A 23,538-nucleotide genomic window follows, 5' to 3' on the forward strand; every position below is an offset into this window, starting at 1 on the left:
TCACTGAAAGAGCTTTCCAGTGCAGTCAGCATGTCACACACGGGGTGTGAGGTGTTCTCCAGCGGGGATGACAACTTAGCCATCATCCTCCTTTCTCCCACCTCCTGCACTGAGTCCAGGGGACTTCCCAGGACAGAGCTGGCCTTCCAAATCACTTTGTCAAGTCTCATCCTCTCAGCACTTGTGATCCTGCTGCTCCAGCAGACCACTCCTTAAAAAATGACTGATGCCACTGCTGACTCAAAGAACATCCTCAGGAGCACCCCCTGCAGTCCAAAGGACCTGAGTGGCCTCAGCAGTAGAGTCCGTTCTGGCCTTTCTTGTAAAGTGCAGCTGTGTTGTTTGACCAGTCCAGTTTTTTGTTTAGGTGTACACCCAGGTACTTGTTAAGAGTTCCCTATCTCGATATCCATTCCCTGGATCTTCACGGGTGTCGGTGGAGGGCGCCTGTGCCTGTGGAGGTCCACCACCAGCTCTTTGGTTTCCACACATTGATCTGGAGGTGATTCTGCTGACACCAATCCACAAAGTCTTGGGTCACCCCTCTAAGATCTCTAATGATCTCTAAGAGAATGACTCTCTTCTTGAATTAATAAAAATTGATTGATTGATTTTTTTGAGCATGCACACGGTGTAAATAACAAAAAGTGTATCCAGCACTGCTCCAGGACGACACACACTTATGAAGGTGGAAGTTTAATTAAGAAGTCAGCAGGACTGCACGCGGTTTGTGTCAGAAGGCATCGAGCGAGACGAACAACTATGCAACTAAAACCTTCTCTGACAATAAGACACTCATTCTAAATGTAACATCACTTTCTGCAAAGTGACTCAAACACCCTGGGAACTTTGCTTCCACTTCATCTGTGTGTTCCATAATATGCATATGTCACGGACATGAACGAGCAAAGCTCGTCAGCATCTCACCATGTCATTTAGGTCCTTCAGACTTTATTTTGAAAATATTTTGAAGCATTTTGTAAATGCTTTAGGGGAGCATTAGCATGGCAAAAAACCTTTCAGCTCCCCCCACCTTTTTAAGCATTTTTCTTTATTTGCCTCTCACATGCCTGGAAAAGCTCCTCACCATCTAACCATGTCCTTTTGGTCCTTCAGACATTTTTCAGTAAAACTGTTCTTTGGAGCATGACTAAAACCTTTCAGCACCGCCCCCCAGACCCCCCACCTTTTTAAGCATTTTCCTTATTTTGCCTTTCAGCTTCTGGAGGAGCTCTGCCCCCTATTTTCCTTTTTTGCTTTTCAGATGATCCCCCAATTACAGCCCTCTTCACCTCCTGCCACTTTAAGCATTTGTTAATGTAGTTTTAAGTTTTCAGCTAGTTGACAGTACGGCTGTACAATATGGCCAAATTATCGTATCTCAATATTATCATATAAATTGTCATGTAAATGTCACTTATATACATGCTGTCCATATTCTTGAGCCTCTTAGGTGAATAGGGAAAGTTCCCATGGGATAAAAAAGCTTTTCAACTGACCATCCCTGGTTCTCAAGACCAGGCACCTAAGTGGCTCTACTGTCTCACTCTTTTTTTGTTTTAAAGATATTTATGTGTACCTTAGTAAACACTAGTAGAGTTCCACTTTAGATCTGAAATGTATAATAGAAGATATACCTTACTGAATTTTCACATCAATATGATATATGATATGACTATGATTTGACACAAAGTGCAGCAACAGTTAAAATTAAACCTTCTTAAACAAAACAGTAATAATACCACACTCATTTTGCACTCATCATAAGGTTAGGATAATGTGGCCTCCAAAAGTATTGGAACACTTGGAATTTCACACATTTTAATTTGTTTATGCCATTTTAAATACAAGAAATACAAAATAAATAAATAAAGAATAAAAATTTCTAAAATTATCTTCCTCAAACTCAAACTGAAGCAAATCTCTAAAACTTGATAAAACCTGTAAATAATAATCAGTTTTATTGCTAGTTTTCTTTAGACAATTCAGGAGATGGAAACATGAACATTTCCAAGTCACTGAATATGTCTTGGACTTTATTTACATCAATTATGAAGAAATACAAAACTTTCTTTCACCAAAACATCAAATCTAGTCTTTCATCTCAAATGTACTTTCTGTAAAATTGCAGCTGAACTTTCAGGTCTTCTTTTTAGGAAAATCCTCCTCTACACCACTTCATCAGGAAGCTGGATTTTATATTTTTAATTAATTTATATCAAGTTGTCAAGATTTGCTTTCAGTTTGAGTTAAGGAAGATAATTTTAGAAAAAAATGTATTTGAAATGGAATAAACAAATTAAAATGTGTGAAATACCAAGTGTTCCAATACTTTTGAGGGCAATTGAGAATGGAATCCTGCAAATGGTGATACAAGCATCAAATTTGGCACAAATAATCCAAAGACATGAACTCTTTAAAAAAAAAAAAAACTGATTGGCCACTTGAATTTTCAATAGGTAGCCAGGTAGGGGTCAATTGAAGAATTAGACAGGAGTCAAAATTAAAAGATGCTCCAATCATATAGAAAACTACACTGCCTTATTTACCTGATCATAAAGATTCCAAAAAGGTAGAGTTTGGACAATCTGTGACTGAATGTTATGGAGTTATGAGGTAAAAGCAGTAAAAATGGTGACAAAGGTCAATCTCAGTTTGTACACGGGTCAAAAGTTAAAGCTGCTCCATTAATTTTGCTCCAGCTGTATTTGTGCGGAATTTGATGCTTATATCACCATTTGAAGGATTGTTTCAGTTATCGGCTGCACTAATAAGTCAACAGAGCATGAACCAGCTGCTGTCTGTTAGCTTAAACATGCGTATATAAGACAACCCGAATTAAAGGAGAAATGCTGCTTTTAACAACCTGGACCTCATTTCCGCCATAAAATATGGTTGTTTACTCACCAATATAAGTTTGGTGTGATTAGAAGTCCATAGTTCAAATGACGTGTTCAGTTCAAATCTGAAGCAAACATTTTTCTTCTTCTAATAAGGTGGATAAAAACTTTTTGTGGTACACAGCACAAACTACTGGACAGGAGGAACCTAGCAGTCAATGTGACTCACTAATTTGAAAATGCAGCTCTTTCAACCAGACGTGTGGTGCTGTGACATGTCAATCATCTGTGTCCAGATTTTAGGGGAGCCCAGTGAAACCCCGGCCTCTGCTCTAGCTCCACCCATGCCAGGAAGTGTTCAACATTTCCTATTTCACTGTGACTGATAAACTGGCACTTCCTGTTTATGTGTGAACTTGCCACTGAGTTCCCACGAGATTCCATGGGATCTGGTCTGTCAATCCAGGAAGTGTTTGACATTTGAACATTTCCTGTTTTACTATGGATTAGAATTTTGGCACTTCCTGTTTAGGACGCCCTGTACCATGAGTGAGCTTCACGCCGCTGCGCGACACTTCGCTCATATAAATCAACTTGTTGAAATTTGACTTTGCTTCGGGCACGTGTTGACTTTGTGTACTTTACAGCTGACAATAAATCGTGATGACATCATCACTGAAACTCACGAGGTTTTCACAGAAACTGAATCATGGTCCGGCACTGGTGCCACCGCACTGTCAGACTCACCTGGATGACAGCGGTGAAGTTGGCGGGGGAGAAGGTGGGCGGGTTGTCGTTAATGTCAGAGATGTCGATGTTCACGGTCACAGTGGACGACATGGCTGGCACGCCGCTGTCCAGGGCTCTGATGACCAATGAGTAGCCAGGAACCTACAAGGACAAAGACAATGACAACAAGTCCATGATTTGAGGAATGATGTAAAATATGAACGTCGTAAACTGGACTTTTGTTGATTTATCCATCTTGAGTGGTTGCCATCCAGGATCTAAAGTCTTTCTGTAGAGATGTTTGCGCCCCACATTCCACAAACATGCCCCGGGGTTCCAGACACCAGTGCTAAAAAGATTCAGTCTTTATTATCCTGAGTCTTTGTGGTCCAGTCCTGACTTTGTGTTGGTTTTCTTGCTGACGGCAGATCACACAAGCAGTGTCGGTGTCGGCTCCAGCTCCACGCTTACGTAAGAACTCCACGTGCTCGTCTCCAAACTGTGTGTGCTCACTGGCTTTCCTCCAGACGAGCGGAGGATGTGTGGAATCGTTTGTTCTGCTGCATGCTGGGAACACGCTGCAGGATATTTTTCTGCACACCGCTGCAGAACATCAGCGGTAATGAAGCGGACTGAACACAAAACCACGTGTTGCTTCCTGAGAACATCCAGAATCCAGCAACAGGCCGCTGAGCAGAGGAAGAGCAACCTGAGTGAAGACACACCAACATACTGTCCGCGCTTTGATCCAGCGCGCTCATGAATACTTCATGAAAGCAACGGGAAGGAAATGACAGGCGGCCGCGTGCTCCGCTGCAAATTAAAGAGCTCGCTGTGAGACAGATTCATAGGCGCTGGGACCAGGATTAGCTGCCATCTGGTCACTATAAGACCAGCAGTTAATGAGCTCAACAAATCATTACCGCGAGCGTCATTAAGCGCCGCCATGACGCCCAGTATTTATTAATGTGTCCATTAGCTTCACAATGAGCTTTAAGGCCTCAGAGGATTCATTCACTCTCCACGTGGCCTCCCTCCTCTGTGCTGGATCCAAGTGCTGTGTCCCCCAGGTAGCCCTGAGTCCCGGGGTTGGACATAAAGACGCTGCAGGATGCACCAAAGTCAACAACGCAAAAAATAAATAAATAAATAAATAACAACAAGGCAACATTTACGTGAAAATACACTGAATTGTAACGATAATCTGAGCAGGACTGGCCTGTTTGTTTTGTATTGTTTTCACTCGTGTGTGTGTGTGTGTGTGTGTGTGTGTCTATATTTGGACAAGATAACTCAAAAATGGCAAGCCAGATTTCCTTCAGACTTGGTGGTAATACTGGACTGACATCTAAAAGAAAAGAGCTGTTTGGTCAAAGGTCATAGGTCAAGAGTCAAGAAAAAACATTTAAAAAAAAAAGACCTTTTTTTAATGTCAACAACCAAGATGTCTGGATGGATGATCTAAAGCATATACTGATCAGTAAAATATTTGTGATTGATTGGTATCAATGACTTCATAATGATGAAGTCACACAAAGACAAAAACTGACAGATGTGTATTTGGTTGTACATTTATATTCTGGTGTACAGCGCAACCCCGGGGATTAAAGCAAGCAAACCAACAACAAAAACTTGTCTGACTGAAATTTTTTTCACGACCAAATCTTTTTTTTTGTCATGGACTTTGAGAACTGATTTAAGGTTATTTTAGTTGTTAAAATTATTCTTCAAAGGAACAGACACAGAGGAACAGGTGCAGAGGAACAGATGCAAAGGAACAGATGGAGGGGAACAGACACAGAGCAACAAACCCAGTGGAACAGATGGAGGGGAACAGATGCGGAGGAACAGATGCAGAGGAGCAGAGAAACAGACGTAGGTGAACAGACACAGAGGAACACATGTAGGGGAACAGACACAGAGGAACAAATACAGAGCAACAGACGCAGAGGAATAGATGCAGAGGAACGGATCCAGAGGAACAGATGTCGGGGAATAGATGCAGTGGAACAGATGTAGGGGAACAGATGCAGAGGAACAGAAACAGAGCAACAGACGCAGAGGAACAGATGCAGTGGAACAGATGTAGGGGAACAGACGCAGAGGAACAGAAACAGAGCAACAGACGCAGAGGAACAGATGCAGGGGAACAGATGCGGAGGAACAGATGCAGAGGAACAGATGTAGGGGAACAGATGCAAAGGAACAGATGCAGAGGAACAGATGCAGAGGAACAGATGCAGAGGAACAGATGCAAAGGAACAGATGCAGAGGAACAGATGCAGAGGAACAGATGCAGAAGAACAGATGCAAAGGAACAGATGGAGGGGAACAGACACAGAGCAACAAACCCAGAGGAACAGACAGAGGGGAACAGATGCAGAGGAACAGATGTAGGGGAACAGATGCGGAGGAACAGAGGAACAGATATAGAGGAACAGATGCAGAGGAACAGATGCAAAGGAACAGATGGAGGGGAACAGACACAGAGCAACAAACCCAGTGGAACAGACAGAGGGGAACAGATGCGGAGGAACAGATGCAGAGGAACAGATGGAGGGGAACAGATGCAAAGGAACAGATGCAGAGGAACAGATGCAGAAGAACAGATGGAGGGGAACAGACACAGAGCAACAAACCCAGAGGAACAGACGGAGGGGAACAGATGTAGGGGAACAGATGCGGAGGAACAGATGCAGAGGAACAGAGGAACAGACGCAGAGGAACAGATGCAGAGGAACAGACGCAGAGGAACAGATGCAGAGGAACAGATGCAGAAGAACAGATGCAAAGGAACAGATGCAGAAGAACAGATGCAAAGGAACAGATCGAGGGGAACAGACACAAAGCAACAAACCCAGAGGAACAGATGGAGGGGAACACATGCAGAGGAACAGATGTAGGGGAACAGATGCGGAGGAACAGATGCAGAGGAACAGAGGAACAGATGCAGAGGAACAGATGTAGGGGAACAGATGCGGAGAAACAGACGTAGGTGAACAGACACAGAGGAACACATGTAGGGGAACAGACACAGAGGAACAAATACAGAGCAACAGACGCAAAGGAATAGATGCAGAGGAACGGATCCAGAGGAACAGATGTCGGGGAACAGACACAGAGGAACAGATGCAGTGGAACAGATGTAGGGGAACAGACGCAGAGGAAGAGAAACAGCAACAGATGCAGAGGAACAGATGCAGTGGAACAGATGTAGGGGAACAGATGCAGAGGAACAGAAACAGAGCAACAGACGCAGAGGAACAGATGCAGGGGAACAGATGTAGGGGAACAGATGCAGAGGAACAGAAACAGAGCAACAGACACAGAGGAACAGATGCAGTGGAACAGATGTAGGGGAACAGATGCGGAGGAACAGATGTCAGGGAACAGACAGAACAACAGACACAGAATAACAGGCACAGAGGAACAGACGCAGTGGAACAGATGTAGGGGAACAGATGCAGAGGAACAGACGTAGGGGAACAGACACAGAGCAACAGACATAGAGGAACAGACGTAGGGAAACAGACACAGAGGAACAGATGCAGAGGAACAGATGTAGGAGAACAGACACAGAGGAACAGATGCAGTGGAACAGATGTAGGAGAACAGACATAGAGGAACAGATGTAGGGAAACAGACACAGAGGAACAGATGCAGAGGAACAGACACAGAGCAACAGACATAGAGGAACAGATGTAGGGAAACAGACACAGAGGAACAGATGCAGAGGAACAGATGTAGGAGAACAGACACAGAGGAACAGATGTAGGGGAACAGATGCAGAGGAACAGACGTAGGAGAACAGACAGAGCAACAGACATAGAAGAACAGATGTAGGGGAACAGACGCCGAGGAAGATATGCAGAGGAACAGATGTAGGGGAACAGATACAGACGAATAGACACAGGGGAAAAGACACAGAGGAACAGACGTTATTCTAAAAATCTATTTTTGAATGAAGAAAATTTTATATCTTGTGTCCAGCCTTGATTTTTCATCTGGATGGAGTCAGAGCAAAACCCACCATTTGGCAGCCCAATTGACCGAAATCCGTTGTAGCGATGGAGAACTTTAATCCTTTCACACAGGATGGGCACCAGCACCCTGAAGCTTTTTAATTGTTTGTTTGGTTTTTTGTCTGTTCCTCTTTCGGCTGATTTCCACTAATGTTGGTATATGGTTGGAGGTTGACCTCAGAACTGTCCTTAAAGGGTTCAGTGTGGCAAAGATCAAGGTCACTGGATCAAAGGTCAAAATTTGCATTTCACTTCAACTTTCAGCAAACATATCGTGCCTGCAGTTTGTTGGCATGTTCTGTATTTGAGGCAAGGTCAAATTTGCAAAATGTCAGTCATCGGGATTAACTCTCAGGGGTTCAGTAAAAAAAAAAAAAAAAAAATCCCTCACCTGCAAGACCATGGACCCCTCCCATTAGGGTTAGGGTTAGGGTCTAGGCAATGTCTGTCTAACGGTTTGCATGTTGGTTGAGTCCTCCCAGCCACAGTTGGCATTTGACTTAATCTTAATGGGTTAATATTGGGAAAGAGCAAAGCCATTGGGTCAAGGTCAAAGAATTTGTGTTTGAGTTAAGTCTGGGCCAAACCTGCACACATATGTTGGTGGATTCAGTAACTGCACTACTAACGTCAGTCATAGATCAGTTATTCAGGTGAAGATCAAGGTGTCTCCTGCATTAAAAACTAAAGACTAAGATTCAGCCTTTAAAAGAAGCACACAGTCTGCAGCGACCCACGACACCTCGAGCAAACATTCATAAGCACACTACGGATATGTGGAGCTCATCTGCAGAAGGCTGGAACCAAGTACAGTTCAGTGACTGTTACCTTTTGACTTAGGGACCCAACAGACAATAGGCTTCTTGTGCTCAATTTAGGTGTCTTATAACCAGACATGGGGCCAAATACAAAAGTATTTGTATTTGAAAATGCTTAAATTTTTTTTTTTGGAGTATTTGTATTTGTATTTTCTGATTTTGAATTCAAAGTATTTGGGCAATTCTATAGTAACGGAATTACAGCAGCAGCAAAATCTGGACATACTGCATCTAACCACGACAGATTAGCTCAAATTGTAATTCCGTTGCTGTAGAATTGCCCATTTGTATTTGTATTTCAAATACATCGCCGATCCCAAGTATTTCCAAATACTTTCACAAATACTTTTTCAAATACTTTTCAAACTTGGGAATCTCTGTGACACCGTGTTGAATATAGATTGTGATAGTTTGATTATTGCCTGTGATATTATAATAGTGAATTTGTGATAAAACATTCAATCCTTTACTTATCAATAGTATTTGGTCATGCTATTTTGACAATAAATTGTCACTGGTTTATCAGTTTTTGTGTTGATTTGTTGTTTATAGTTCACAGAAAGTATCTGTATTTGTATTTGAAATACTCAAAATATAAAGTATTTGTATTTATATTTAAAAAGTACAAAGTATTTGTATTTGGAATTCAAAACTCTAAAGTATGTGTATTTAAATACAATGCAAAGTACTTGACCCCATATCTGCATAACCCGGTGCTCTGGGTGCATTTTTCAGCCCGCCGCCAACATGAAGAAAATATCACTTATTTTAAAAGCTGAAAGTCCATTCTGCATTGATTTAAATCCCATTAATGATCCGCCAAGACAAAAAATAAAATAAAAAACAAACAAATGTAAAATTACAATGTTAACAACATTTCATTAATTATGAGTTGCTGAGGTTAGAGGGGCGGGACTATGACATCATCATTTCAGAAAGGTTCTGTACCTTCAGTGTCGTTGTACTGACATGACTGAACTCCACCACAATCAGAGTCATTTCAAAGTATTTGTCTGACACTATCCACACTCAATGGCTGACTGACTTACTGAGTGACTGACTGGCTGATTGAATGACTGGCTGATTAACCTAACGTCTGATTGCCTAGCTGACTGACTGACTCCTTGTACATAGTGGCGTGGCACCTGCAGGCTGCACTGTGCAATAAGAAATTACTTTCTTCCTAATTTAGTGAATTTCCTGTTCTCCATCAAATCTGGTGTCACTGACTGAACACCCCCCCCCCCCCCCAACAATCAGTGCATCCTGCCTTCACTGCATCATTTCGAAAGTGCCATTTCTGAGTGTCACTAGCGATTCACCAATTATGACCTCGTTTCTGCTCAAACTGCCTCGTCATCATCTATCTCAGCGACAGATATCTGAAACTTTAGTACAACAATCATTTGCATATAAATTCAGCATTATTTCATAATAAAAGAGGGGGAGCAATCACAGCGCCACAGCAGCACATCTGAGCCTGATGTGCTGCTGCTGCGTCTACGTCATTTCGGCATGTTAGTAGTGAAATGAGGCGATTATCACTTTGTTTTCTGCATAAAATGCCTCCTTTCTGCTTAAAACTGACTTTAGAATGATTTAAGAGGTTTTACTTTGTTATCCGATGGTTAATAATCACATTATTCCCTTTGATCGCTTTGGGTGAAGAACGTCAGTCTCAGACGCATGTGCAGTGAAGGCAGGATGGACCAATTTTTAGAAGGGACTGTTTGGTCGGCAACACCGTTTCCAAACTACAGACCTCCCAACCTGCTGTCTGAGAGAGGCCTTCAGAGACATCTGTGTGTTGGTGTGTGAACGTGTTCTCACTGTCTCACGGTCCAGCTGCTTGTTGACCTTGATGACCCCACTAAGTGGGTCAATGAAGAACTGGTTGTCCCGATCTCCACTGACGATGGAGTAGAGTACCGCCCTGTTCAGTGGACTGTCCACATCTTCTGCTGAGAGCTGTGGGTGCACACACACACACACACACACACACACACACACACACACACACACACACACACACACACACACACACACACACACACACACACACACACTTTTTAACTTGCAAAGTGTCTTAATAGGATTTATACATGCCCATTGTTTTTGTTTAAGTAGCAATTTGTCCTCATAGTGTCTGGTTACTATGGTTACAGGACAAAAGAGATATTATAAAGGAGTCCACAGAGTTCAGATTATAAAATGCAGACATCAAAGGTTAAAGGTCACTGCACTGATCGTGCCTGGAGGAGACTTGGTACTTCAGGTTTTATCAAGAAATAGTGAACTGATTTTCTTCCATCTTGGTCGTCAAGTTAAACAGAAAACAAAATTTTGAAATGACCTGTGAGTAAAGTACGCAGGTTTAGAAAATTAATTAAAATGATTACAATTATGTTCTTGTTTTATTTTATTTTATTGATATCTGCTGGTCTGTATGTTTTTTTTTTTTTTGCACGATTATTTTAATTTTAATATTTCTTCTCAATGGTGAATTTTGATTCATTGCTGTCGTGGTTGGTTGGTCGTTGTCTTGATTTATTATGTTGAGTACATAAAGTGCTGTATAAATAATCATCAGAATTATTCCTGTCGTTGTCCGGCTGCAGTCAGGCCCTCGGGCGATGTGAGATGGACTGTGTATAATAAATCAAACATCAGTGTTCTGTGCCGTCCTTTCCACGAAGTCAAACATGACTGACAGTCAAAGACCTGCCCCACTGGGACAGGTGACCTGGGCTTGTATTTTATTTATTTACTTATTTATTTTTCTCACGTTGTAGAGTGTTGGGAGTGGTCCACTCATCGATGACTGATCTCCATGTGGTCCTCTGTTGGGTGCATGTAGATGTTACTATTTTAAAGGTGATAGAGAGAGGTTGAATGGGGCATTAATCCTTGTTCTGTGATGTGATATGTAGCCCCAAAAAAATTGGTTGGGTCTGTAATGGCTCAGAACCTTCCTAAAAGGCTCTCTGAAACAGCTATGTTACTATGCTGGGTTTAGAATGCCTTGTTTGCCTTTAATGGCGTCGTTTCGGAGCTTATTTGGCAACCTCATTATGAAATGCAAGTAGGTGGTGCTGATCGGTTGCCGTTGTTTGATTGGCTGCCCTTGCTCTCACTGAAAAGAAAGCATTATTTATTTATTTTCATTGCTTTTATATTTTCTGTTGTGTTTCTATTCAGGTTTTTTTGCCTCTTTCTCTAAAATTGTATATAATAATCATTAGATTATTAATATATAAACAAAAATACATTTAAGAAACATTACAATTTGAAAACAAATGCACCCGAACGTGATGACAGCTGCAATGCTAACTTTTAACATTGAAAATGCCACAGACATGCTAACGCATTAGCATCGCTCCCGTTTTTAAGTTATAAAATACATCTTCAACTGTTTCAGAAGAACATAACAGGTCGGTTTAACATAGAAAAGGTAAATAATACTCACAGATGTATGCTCTTTAGGGTTTTAGCAGGAGAAAATTAAGCAAAAAAAAGAAAGAATAATCGAAGCATTGCTTCAATCTGCGAAGCACTGCTTCGATTGGTTCAAGGTTCAAAGCAAAGCCGCGCTGCAGAAAAGTTGTTTACGGACCCGCTGCAGGGTCTGTAATCAATACAGAAATTATAATTTTCCTGACAAACACCCCCAAAACAACGGCCACTCTGAAGGACCGATAACATAATCGTTAAGCACAAAGCTTATTGATGTCGGTGGATCAAGTCATTTCTTAACGATACCCAAAAGGAACCAGTTCTCGATACACATCCCTAGCTGCTAAGGGGTTAGCTCATTCCCTTTAGAGGAACAAACCAGAGCTAACGTGCCATTCTAACGTGCAATTCTTACAACAGGAATATGGCGCAACACAAATTTAAAACAAAAGAAAATGTGATACTCACAGGCTGTACTGATTGCTGGGGTTGATTTTGTTGCAGAGTCGGAACTGACCCTCTACTGAGTATTAAATGCCGACTGAAGCCAGCTCGAAATCGTGCAAGGTTTGTGAAACAGTCCTCTGTGAAATGCGCAGAGCAAAGAAATATTCTGCGGTTGTATGTACTGGGGATGTGGTTAAAAATGAATAAAAGCCAGTGATCGCGTACAATGCTTTCCGTGGGAAGATCGTAGTCCGCTAAAACAGCCTGGGAAAGCACACCTGTAGCTCGCCATTGCTTCTCTTCGAGTGTTACAAATGGGTGGGCACAACCTTATGAATAATTAATTTCGAAGGGGTGTGTGTGAAAGGGGGTGGGTGTGTTTGTGTGTGTGGGGGGGGCTATTGGTGAAAAAGTGACGTAAGTTTTCTCTCAAAAACGGATTGGCCTGTTTTCTAGGGGCAATTCAAAAAAGGAGAAATACTTGAAACAGAGGTTCTGAAACTTGCTGGCACTTCGTGTGTTTTCCCCACAGCGGGGAGACTCTGAACTAACACCAAAAACATGAAAAAGATGATTTTGATTCTCTATCCCCTTTAAGGTTGTCCTTACAGTCTTACAATGCTGTTTGTCTCCTCCTCCATAATGTTCCTTTCTGGAACTAACCATAACAAAGTCTACTCTCGTCCAGTTAAAAACATGCCCTGTCCAGTGGAGACACTTCCTGTTACTTGTGTCAGTGCTGCTGGACTTGGATTCATTCAGGACACTGATATTTCTGTTGTCCTACCACCCTGAGAAAGAACTATGATGGAAGCCACGTGCAGCACCTGATCAGCACCATGGACAGCTCACCTGGGGTGGCTCTCCTCAGAAGTCGAGTGTGTTCACTTGTACAAACTGCTTTGGGAGATGCAGTTATTGCATTTTCTAGAGTAACGTTTGTTTCTGGATGTGGAACTCATGTTTGAACACAGTTTGAAAACAGCACACCACAGCCTCTGCTCTTACTTAATACAAGGGTTTCCACAGCAGATCGGGCCGGGTCTACGTGTTGACGTGGCACAACTTTTATGCCATATGCCCGTCCTGACACAGCTGCAGATGTAGGTGGCGGTTCCTCTTCGTACAGCGGCTCTGCAGTTTGCTGGCTGCACTTTCAGTGTCAAACAAAGCCATCCTTTGTGATGTGACCTCTGAGCTGATCCTTTGTGCTCTGAATCCTCTTGTGAATCCTCACAAGAATGCCAGAAGGACTTTGCAGTCTGTACAACACATGTCTACAGCCGTGCTCCCAACCCACCCCCTCCCCCCACCACAGGTGAGGCAAGAAGGACCTACCTGGACTACAGACTCTCCTATGGTGGCGTCCTCTGACACGACCGCCGTGTAGAGCTCACGGCTGAAGATGGGTGCATTGTCATTGACGTCTGTCAGGTTTATATTGACTGTGGTAATGGCACTCAGTGGTGGCGTGCCGCCGTCACGAGCCTCCACTGACAGGAAATAGTCCCTGCACGTCTCATAGTCCAGAGCCTGGGCGACTAAAATGGCACCTGATACAAAGAGACAAAAGCGGTTAAAGAGCAAATCAAAACCTCTTTTTGTTCTCCTGATTTTTTTTTTGTTTGTATTTTGTTTTTTGAAGTGGCAACAGTTCTGAAAGTGCTATACAAATAAATTCTAATTATTATTATTTTCTAAAATGGCAAATGCTGATGCCTTGTGCTTCAGAGGCCTCTTCCCACATATGCTCGTGGACATGAGCATATGTGGGAAAGACCATCCCTGGTTCTCAAGACCAGGCACCTAAGTGGCTCTACTCTACTCTTTTCTACTCTCCTATTTTATTCTTCCTTTTTAGATATTTAGATATACCTTTGTATACTGGTATAGTTCCACCTTAGAATTGGAATATAATATATAAGATATACCTTACTGAATTTTCATGAATAAAAACAGGTTTATTGGACAAGGTTACAAGCATAATTAAAGCAGCAGCGGCTGCCCCTCTCCTTCAGCTCTCCATTACACCGCCACACATCCAACAATGAGCCACAACTCTTTACGTTTCCATCCAAAAGGGGCTCCACCTCTGGGCCAGGTTTCATGAGAAAGAAGTGATTGTTTCAAAGTATCGCAGCAGTGACCTTGGCCTCATCACACCACACTGATGCTGCTGGTGCAGATGGTGGAAAGAATCCAACTGTCCCTGAGTTGTCCCATCTCTGTGTTTCAAAGTTAATGCAAATTTTTTTTTTAAAACATTATCATCTTTAACCCTCTGGGTGCATGGTCACGGCAGTCCATCGAACTTTTATGATATTTCTATGAGTAGTCCAGTGACAGAATTTCACAGAGACTTCATTCATCCACTTCCTGAAAGTACAGGACTGTCACTTCTCATTTTAATCCCTGTTGTAGATGATCTTTGATTCACTGCCAATCCCAGAGGCTGGAGAAGGTCACATGAGTCTGCCTGCCTGCCAGAGGCTGCAGTCAGAATACAGCTTCTCTCTCTATGGAGGATTCACCTGCCACTAAATGCTCATGAATGCTAAATGAAAGATCCTGTCAGCTTGAAAACACTTTAAATTTTATTTAGTCTCACAGATAAAAACAGTTATGGAAAACATGCGGAGGGATTCTTTTTCTAGCATCATCAAGCTGCCCCCCTCTCCTCCCATGGAGCAAATGGATATTTTTTGAGGGACTTTCCACTTTTCCTCATCGAAGGATATTTATGGACATTTCTGAAGACAGATATTAAATGAACGAGTCTCTCCCACTGACAGTTCCCAGTGGCTGGAGCTGCTGCACTGCACTACACGTTTTGTAATTTACTTATCCATTGTGTTCGAAAATAATTTTCTTGTATTGCACTACTTTTTTCTGTCTTAAACACTTTGGTAAACCCATCTGTAGCACCAAAACAGTTCATCCACATGAATAAAAATAAATAGTCACTCAAGATTTGAGCAGGGGTGGTGCCAAGTGGCTAATGCGCTTGGTTTCAGTTCAGAAGGTTCCGGGTTCAAATCCCACTCCTGCCACATTTCTCCATGTAATGTGGAGTTGCGTCAGGAAAGGCATCCGGCGTAAAACTTGAGCCAATTCAACATGCAGATCCACCTTGGATTTGCTGTGGCAACCCCGAGTGCAAACAAGGGAGCAGCCGAAGGGACTTACGAGTCACTCAAGATTTGAAAAATTTTGAAAAAAAAAAAGAAAATGAAACATTTTCAGCTGTAGAGCCATACTGCACATTTTCTGTGCAGTGTTTCAAACAAATATATGGCCACATATTCTGAAAGATGAGATTTCTTTAAAAACTTTGATATGCAACACCTGGACATTAAAGTATGGTAAAATTGAGAAAATGCCTTCATGATATGAATATTTCAACCCCAGGGGGTTAAAATCCTCACATTTGTTGCTATATTAGAACAGATTAACAGGCCAAGATGGTAGATGGAACAGGAGTCAGAATCTGTATCCAACAGGCCTATAATGTTCCAGAATGAGGTGGAGACGTCTTCTCAAAACCTCTGCAGGTTGTTGGGATCACTGGTTGTTACATATATTGTCCATGTGTCAAGTACTACTAGAGCTTATATATATATATATATATATATATATATATATATATATATATATATATATATCACAGATTCTAATGGATATTCCCATTGCTTGACCTTTACTTTGGACACCAAGCATTCAACATGGTCCAAACTATTCCATTTATTAATCCTATTAGCTCAACCAATTTTTTTTTGTGGTGTATAAGATGTCTTGTTTTTTTTTTTGTGGTGTAGAGTCGCTGTGCGGGAGCACCCCCAATTTGGTTCCCCCCCTCCTCCTTGTACAATGACAACAAAGACTATTCTATTTTACTCTATTTTAACCAATCATTTTCATCATCATACCAAAATTGGAGCAACCTACGAGCACATCTGTATACGAGGTCTGTCCAAAAAGTAACGGACCTTTTTATTTTTTTCAAAAACCATATGGATTTGAATCATGTGTGATTGCATCAGCCAAGCTTGAACCTTCGTGCGCATGCGTGAGTTTTTTCACGCCTGTCAGTTGCGTCATTCGCCTGTGGGCAGGCTTTGAGTGAGCACTGGTCCAGCCCCCTCGTGAGATTTTTATTGTCAGGGAAATGGCTGTGAGGCTGCCGCTTTGCTCCATGAAATGTTTTTCAGAAACTGTTAGAGACAGCCAGTTGGAAACCATTCAAAAGATTCAGATGGATTTCGGTGAAGATTCTGTCAGCGTCACACGGATTAAGGAGTGTTAAAACCTTTTTAAAGACGGCCCACAGCGGCGGAGGGCGCGCGGTGCACCGAGCGGCCATTCGTCAGGCTGGAACGACCAGATCATTTCTAAACTGAACGTTGTGTTGATCCGGGACTTCGTGTGACTACCACAGAAATGGCAACAGAGCTGGACATAGTACTTTTGCGGCACATTCCACTGTTACAGGAGATTTTGTAATGAAAGACGTGCGGAGGATTTCGCGCGTCGGCACTGAGCCGCTCATGTCGCACAACAAAAAAACACCTCCGTGTTGAAAGTCTCACAGGACATGTTGTGGCATGTCCAGCTGTTACACAATTTCTCGGATACTCACTCGACTGAAAAGCCATCGAAAGCCATCTGAATCTTCTGAATGGTTTCCAACACGGAGGTGTTTTTTTTTGTTGCGCGCAATGAGCGGCTCATTGCCGACGCGCAAAATCCTCCGCACGTCTTTCATTACAAAATCTCCTGTAACAGTGGAATGTGCCGCAAAAGTGCTATGTCCAGCTCTCTTGCGCAACCGACAGGTGTGAAAAAACTCACGCTTGTGCATGATGGTTCAAGTCTGGCTGATGCAATCACACGTGATTGAAATCCATATAGTTTTTGAAAAAAATAAAAAGTCCGTTACTTTTTGGACAGACCTCGTATATTGGTTTTAGTATGTGTATTTTTGTTTATTTATTTGTCGTGATTCTGCCCCATCAGCCCGTTTAGCTGGGTTTTTAAGTTGTCTTTATTTTTGTATTGACTGCATTTAGGTTTGATCATCTGTGTTATTGCTTTCTTAGTAGTTCTTATTTGTGTTATTCTGTTCTATTGTTTCTCTCACACCTTTGGGTATCCATTGTTGTGTGATCACCATTCCTATCCATTTAGTTCTGTGTCCCATTTGCCATTTAGTTTCCCTATGTCCAAGTGCTCTTGCCCTGAGTCACCACTTGGTGTCGCCCTTTGATCCTGTTTTATTTTCGCTTCACTCGGCAGCCACTCAACAATATTAATTAATTTTCTGTGCATTATTTTCTGCATGTTTATTCCTGTTATTATGGGGTTTCTGTTGTATTATTTTCTGACAGTTTCTTTCTCATATCAGTTCTGGCTTTACATGTTTTGTGTTGTAGTCTATCTATATGAAAATTCAGCAAAGTATGTCTTCTATAATACATTCCAATTCTAAGGTAGAACTCTACTACTGTATACTAAGGTATATCTAAATATCTAAAAAAGAAGAGTAATAGTAGTACTAGTAGAGTAGAGTAGAGCCACTTAGGTGCTTGGTCTTGAGAAATGTACTTGCTGGTTGTCATGTATTTCTCTATAAAAGTCTGCTTAAATATGTCATTGAATGGAGAGTAGAAAACATATAAAGAAGATCATAAAATGATCTCAAATGCTTTAAAATGACAAACAAAACCAGAAAGACATGGAAGAAAAAGGAAAACTGCCATTTGAATGAATTGAAGAATAGCCAGAATGGCAACGATTCAGCCAATGATCAGCCCAGGGGGATCAAAGAAGGGCTAAAGTTACCTTTGAGTACTGTAACAATTAGAAGAAGTCTATGTGAAGACAAATTATCGTCCTAGGGTCTGGCATCCACATATGTGGACATGACATTTTTGGTTGTCTAGTCCATAAACTAAGTTTTGTTTCATGAGAACCTCCGGGTCTTAGAAGGTTAAGAACCAGAAGACCCCACAAAGTCCCACTGATGGAAAAACCACATGTGCTGAATACGTTATAATGTGACAAAGAACACACTGACTGAACTAAAGAGAAATGGTGCAACATTTTGTGGACTGATGAAAGAAAGATTGCTCTTTTTAGGTCTGGGGCCACAGACAGTTTATCAGATGACCCCCAAAAACTGAATTCAAGCCACAGTCCACTCTGAAGACAGTGAAGCATGGTGGGGCAGGTATCATGATGGAGATTGTTTCTCATACTATGGTGTCGGGTCTATTGATCACATATCAGGGATTATGGATCAGCTTGAATACCACCCCAATTCCAATGAAGGTGGGACGTTGTGTAAAATGTAAATAAAAACAAAATCCTCTTCAACCTATATTCAATTGAATACACCACAAAGACAAGATATTCAATGTTCAAACTGATAACTTTTTTGTTTTTGTGCAAAAATTTGTTCATTTTGAAATGAATGCTTGGAACACATTTGAAAAAAGTTGGGACGAGGCAACAAAAGACTGAAAGAAAGTTGATGAATGCTCAAAGAACACCTAATTGGAAACAGGTGAGTGTCACGATTGGGTATAAAAGCAGCATCCTCAAAAGTCTCAGCCATTCACAAGTAAAAACGGGGCAAGGATCACCACTTTGTGAACAACCGCCTGAAAAAATAGTCCAACAGTTTAAGAACAATGTTTCTCAATGTTCAATTGCAAGGTATTTCGGGATTCCATCATCAACAGTCCATAATATAATCAGAAGATTCAGAGAATCTGGAGAACTTTCTACACGTAAACGCCAAGGCTAAAAACCAACATTGAATGCCCGTGACCTTCAATCCCTCAGGTGGCAGTGCATTAAAAACTGACATCATTGTGAAAAGGATCTTACCGCGTAGGCTCAGGGACACTTCAGAAAACCATTGTCAGTTAACACAGTTCGTCGCTACATCTACAAGTGCAAGTTAAAACTCTACCTTGCAAAGTGAAAGACATACATCAACAACATCCAGAAATGCAGCCGCCTTCTCTGGGCTCAAACTCATTTGAAATGGACAGACACAAAGTGGAAAAGTGTGCTGTGGTCTGATGAGTCCACATTTCAAATTGTTTTTGGAAATCATGGACGCCGTGTCCTCCGGACAAAAGAGGAAAAAGACCATCCAGATTGTTACCAGCGCAAAGTTCAAAAGCCAGCATCTGTGATGGTATGGGGGTGTGTTAGTGCCCACGGCATGGACAACTTACACATCTGTGATGGCACCATCAATGCTGAAAGGTACATCCACTTTTTGGAGCAACACATGCTGCCATCCAAGCAACGTCTCTTTCAGGGACGTCCCAGCTTATTTCAGTAAGACAATGCCAAGCCACATTCTGTACATGTTACAACAGGGTGGCTTCATAGTAAAAGAGTGCAAGTACTAGACTGGCCTGCCTGCAGTCCAGACCTGTCGCCCACTGAAAATGTGAGGCACATTATGAAGTGCAAAATACGACAACGGAGACCCCGGACTGTTGAACAACTGATGTCGTGCATCAAGCAAGAATGGGAAAGAATTCCACCTACAAAGCTTCAACAATTAGTGTCCTCAGTTCACAAACGTTTATTGAGTGTTGTTAGAAGGAAAGGTGATGTATCACAGTGGTAAACATACCACTGTCCCAGCTTTTTTGAAATGTGTTGCAGGCATCCAAGGTGAGGTGGAGATATACTCTGGAGAGAAGGGGAATGAAATTCAGTAGGGGCAAGGCTGGATACGTGTGTGAATGAGAGGGAACCCGGTGGAATAGTGCAGTTACAAGGAGTAGAAGTGGTGAAAGTAGATGAGTTTAAATACTTGGGCTCAACTGTCCAAAGTAATGGAGAGTGTGGAAGAGAGTGTAGGCAGGGTGGAGAAAGGTGGCAGGAGTGATTTGTGATAGAAGAATATCTGCAAGAGTGAAGGAGAATGTCAACAAAACAGTAGTGTTGGACAGTTTAGAGACAGTGGCACTAACAAAAATACAGGAGGCAGAGCTGGAGGTGTTACGATTCTCTTTGGGAGTGATGAGAATGGACAGGATTAGGAATAAACATATCAGAGGGACAGCTCAGGTGGGACAGTTTGGAGACAAGTCAGAGAGGTGAGACTGAGATGGTTTGGATAGGTGCAGAAGAGAGACCCAGGGTATACAGGGAGAAGGATGCTGAAGAAGGGCCCATGAAGCAGGAGGGGAAGAGGGAGGACATGCAGGTGTTTGGTGAGACAGAGGAAGATACAGAGAACAGGGTGAGATGGAGACGACTGATCTGCTGTGGAGACCCCTAATGGGAGCAGCTGAAAGAAGAAAAAGTCATGTTCTGTTCCTATTTTTATGCTATGAATAATGCAAACCCATTTTTTTTTAGGAAGGGAGGGGGTGTAGGATGACAGCCAATCAGAGTAGAGTGGCATCGTGATGTCACTGTCTGGTCTCTCTGGCGCTCCAACATTGCTTCATTTCTGGCCAAATATAACACATTTCTGATAATATGTAAAAGCTAGCAACAAAGAAACACTTCAAAAACTGGAACTGCTGTTTATGGTAACCCAATAACACCTCTGGAGTCTTTTACAAGTTATCATGTGAACTGTTTCATTTCTGTGTAAATCTCATATGTTATGTACAAGCTAGAGGGAAATAAACACTTCTAAAACTGAAAACACTATTTTTGTAACCTGATGACACCTTTGGAGTGATTTACAAGACGTCTTGTGGATATGAGTGCGCACGCACATCACATGCGGTCAAAGCTACCGTCTGCCCTTTTCAAAAGCTCAGGTATGTGCACACGCACGCCCTCCTGCAGACGACGTTAAAACATAAATAAAATGCTGTTTATGATGGATTGATTGAGTTTATTTTGCAACATCAATACAAACATACAGAGGTGAATATATCAATGATACACACATAGTAGATAACACAAAGTATGACCACTTATCTCCACTTTGGTCCTTGTGAAATTATCACGTGACAAAATAAATTGACTGAACATGTACAAATTGTAAATAAGACAATAGGATCTTAATAGTTTGCACTGGGATACAAATTAAACATATGCAAATAATAAAGAACACAATGCTGATACGGCCGAGGGTGCTTCTGCATTGCGTTATATTTTACTTTACATAGTAAATGTTTGAGTTTGTAAAGAAAAATGCAAACACTTTTTTTAACACCCTTTTTCTTCACATTCTGTAAAGCAGGGGTGGCCAAGTTCGGTCCTCGAGAGCCACATTCCTGACACTCTTAGTTGTCTCCCTGCTCCAACACACCTGAATCCAATGAAGCCTTTCATTGGATTCAGGTGCTCCAACACACCTGAATCCAATGAAGCCTTTCATTGGATTCAGGTGTGTTGGAGCAGGGAGACAACTAAGAGTGTCAGGAATGTGGCTCTCGAGGACCGAACTTGGCCACCCCTGCTCTAAAGGAAATATCAAATTTGATGAATTTTCTTCATGTTTTGCTTTGGAATAGAATGTTGCGTTCACAACACATTTGCTTTTGTTTGGAATTAAAAGCTATTATAAGGACTTTAACCTCTTAAACCCTAGACTCCCCAAATTTGGGGACTTGCCCTGTTTTGGAACATTTGAACACTCATAACTAACCAATGCTGACACCAACATATACTCATGTCAAGCGAAGTCTCTTCTACAAGTATCCACTTCAATCACATATCAACTAACCACAGCTGAAACGCCAAGCAAATAAAGGCATAAATTGGAATTCATTTTTTGGGAAAAAAAAAACATTTACTCAGTGCCCGATTTATAGTTGTGGAGGCCCAGGGGCAAAGTGAGGTGTGGAGGCCCCTACAGTACGTGCGACCTAACATAACACATTAGTAAAAGAACTCGAAAATGAAATTTTGCCTAAAAACATTTTATTATATACAAACACACATATCACTTACAAAACCTAAATCAAAACTCTTCTAGCTTTACGTTTAGAAAAAATTACATTTGGACAAAATTGTTTACCAGTTGGCGTATTAATAGAACACTGGAGAATACCGACTTCTGGTTGAGATTATACTTGATGAATAAGACCAGAAGCTATTACTGTTTTGAAGCTATTAACTAACTGTTACATTTGGTGTAAGATGTAATATTGCGAATTGGTAATGTCATCAACACAGTCGACGACACCGATTCGACGGTTTGTCATAGTAATAATTTTTTTGTGGAGGCCCCCTATTTGTGGAGGCCCATGGGCAACTGCCCACCATGCCCCTATGGTTAATCGGGCCCTGCATTTACTCCTACCAAGTATTATTTACTTTCAATTTTTGTTGCATCCACAACATTCCCTAGGACCTGTCTTTTAGCTGATCCAAACGTTTGCATTTTTGACCTTGTACAAGCTGAGAAATAAATCATCATGTCTGGGTATGTGATTTTGATGAAACAGGCTCTAGGTTAAACACACTGCTGTTATTTTGAACACAACAGGAACTTCACTTTCTCTGAACTTCCTGTTTGTTCAAGTACACATTACTGTGAATTTACCTTTCCACAGCATAGAAAGTGAGGAACAAGTATTGTACAAAGCTCACGGGCACTCACCAGTAACAGGGTGGATGTGGAACTTGCCATACTCGTTGCCGGATCGGATGCTGTACGTAATCTCAGCATTGGCCCCAATGTCCTTACTGGCAGCATAGACTCTATGAACCTCTGTTCCCACTCCTGCATCCTCTGGCACAGTTGCCAGCTGATCACGTCGCTCAAACACCGGCGGGTTGTCGTTGACATCCAACACAGTAATCGTGACATTGACCAGTGAGGAAAGTGGAAGTGGCGAACCCTGGTCTGAAGCCCGGACTGTTATCTGATAGGATGGCTGGACCTCACGGTCCAGGATGCGTTCCAGAACCACAATGCCCAAGGACTTGTCGATGGAGAAAAAACCTCCGGCAGAATCAATGAGGGAGTAGACCACCATACGACCCGGACCAGCTGCAGAAGCAAGATTCACATCAGAGGATGGCCAAACATCAAACGGACTGGCAGGCTACTACCACCGACAGCACCCCTTTTTAAGTCTTTGGCTCAGAACCGTTGATGAGGTCCTGAATAATTATCAAAATGTGTTTGGACACATTCTGATATTTATTCAGGACCTCGTCAAATACAATAATTGTCTTATGTTCCTAATTTAAACTTGTTAGACAATTAGAAAATTCTCTGATTTAGATATT

General features: G+C 41.9%; 1 protein-coding gene across 1 annotated transcript in view; it reads right to left on the bottom strand.

The window, feature by feature from the left end:
- Positions 1-23,538, bottom strand: part of fat3a (FAT atypical cadherin 3a) — a 451,004-nt gene that overhangs the window by 111,732 nt on the left and 315,734 nt on the right. Inside the window, exons 16-19 of the mRNA XM_034168868.1 lie at positions 22,904-23,296; positions 13,648-13,862; positions 10,240-10,377; positions 3,588-3,731 (exon numbers count right to left, since the gene is read on the bottom strand). Coding sequence (XP_034024759.1) covers positions 3,588-3,731; positions 10,240-10,377; positions 13,648-13,862; positions 22,904-23,296 — 890 coding nt within the window. The remainder of the gene's footprint in view (positions 1-3,587; positions 3,732-10,239; positions 10,378-13,647; positions 13,863-22,903; positions 23,297-23,538) is intronic.

The sequence above is a fragment of the Thalassophryne amazonica genome, chromosome 4, assembly GCF_902500255.1.
Source record: "Thalassophryne amazonica chromosome 4, fThaAma1.1, whole genome shotgun sequence".
Lineage (NCBI taxonomy): Eukaryota > Metazoa > Chordata > Actinopteri > Batrachoidiformes > Batrachoididae > Thalassophryne > Thalassophryne amazonica.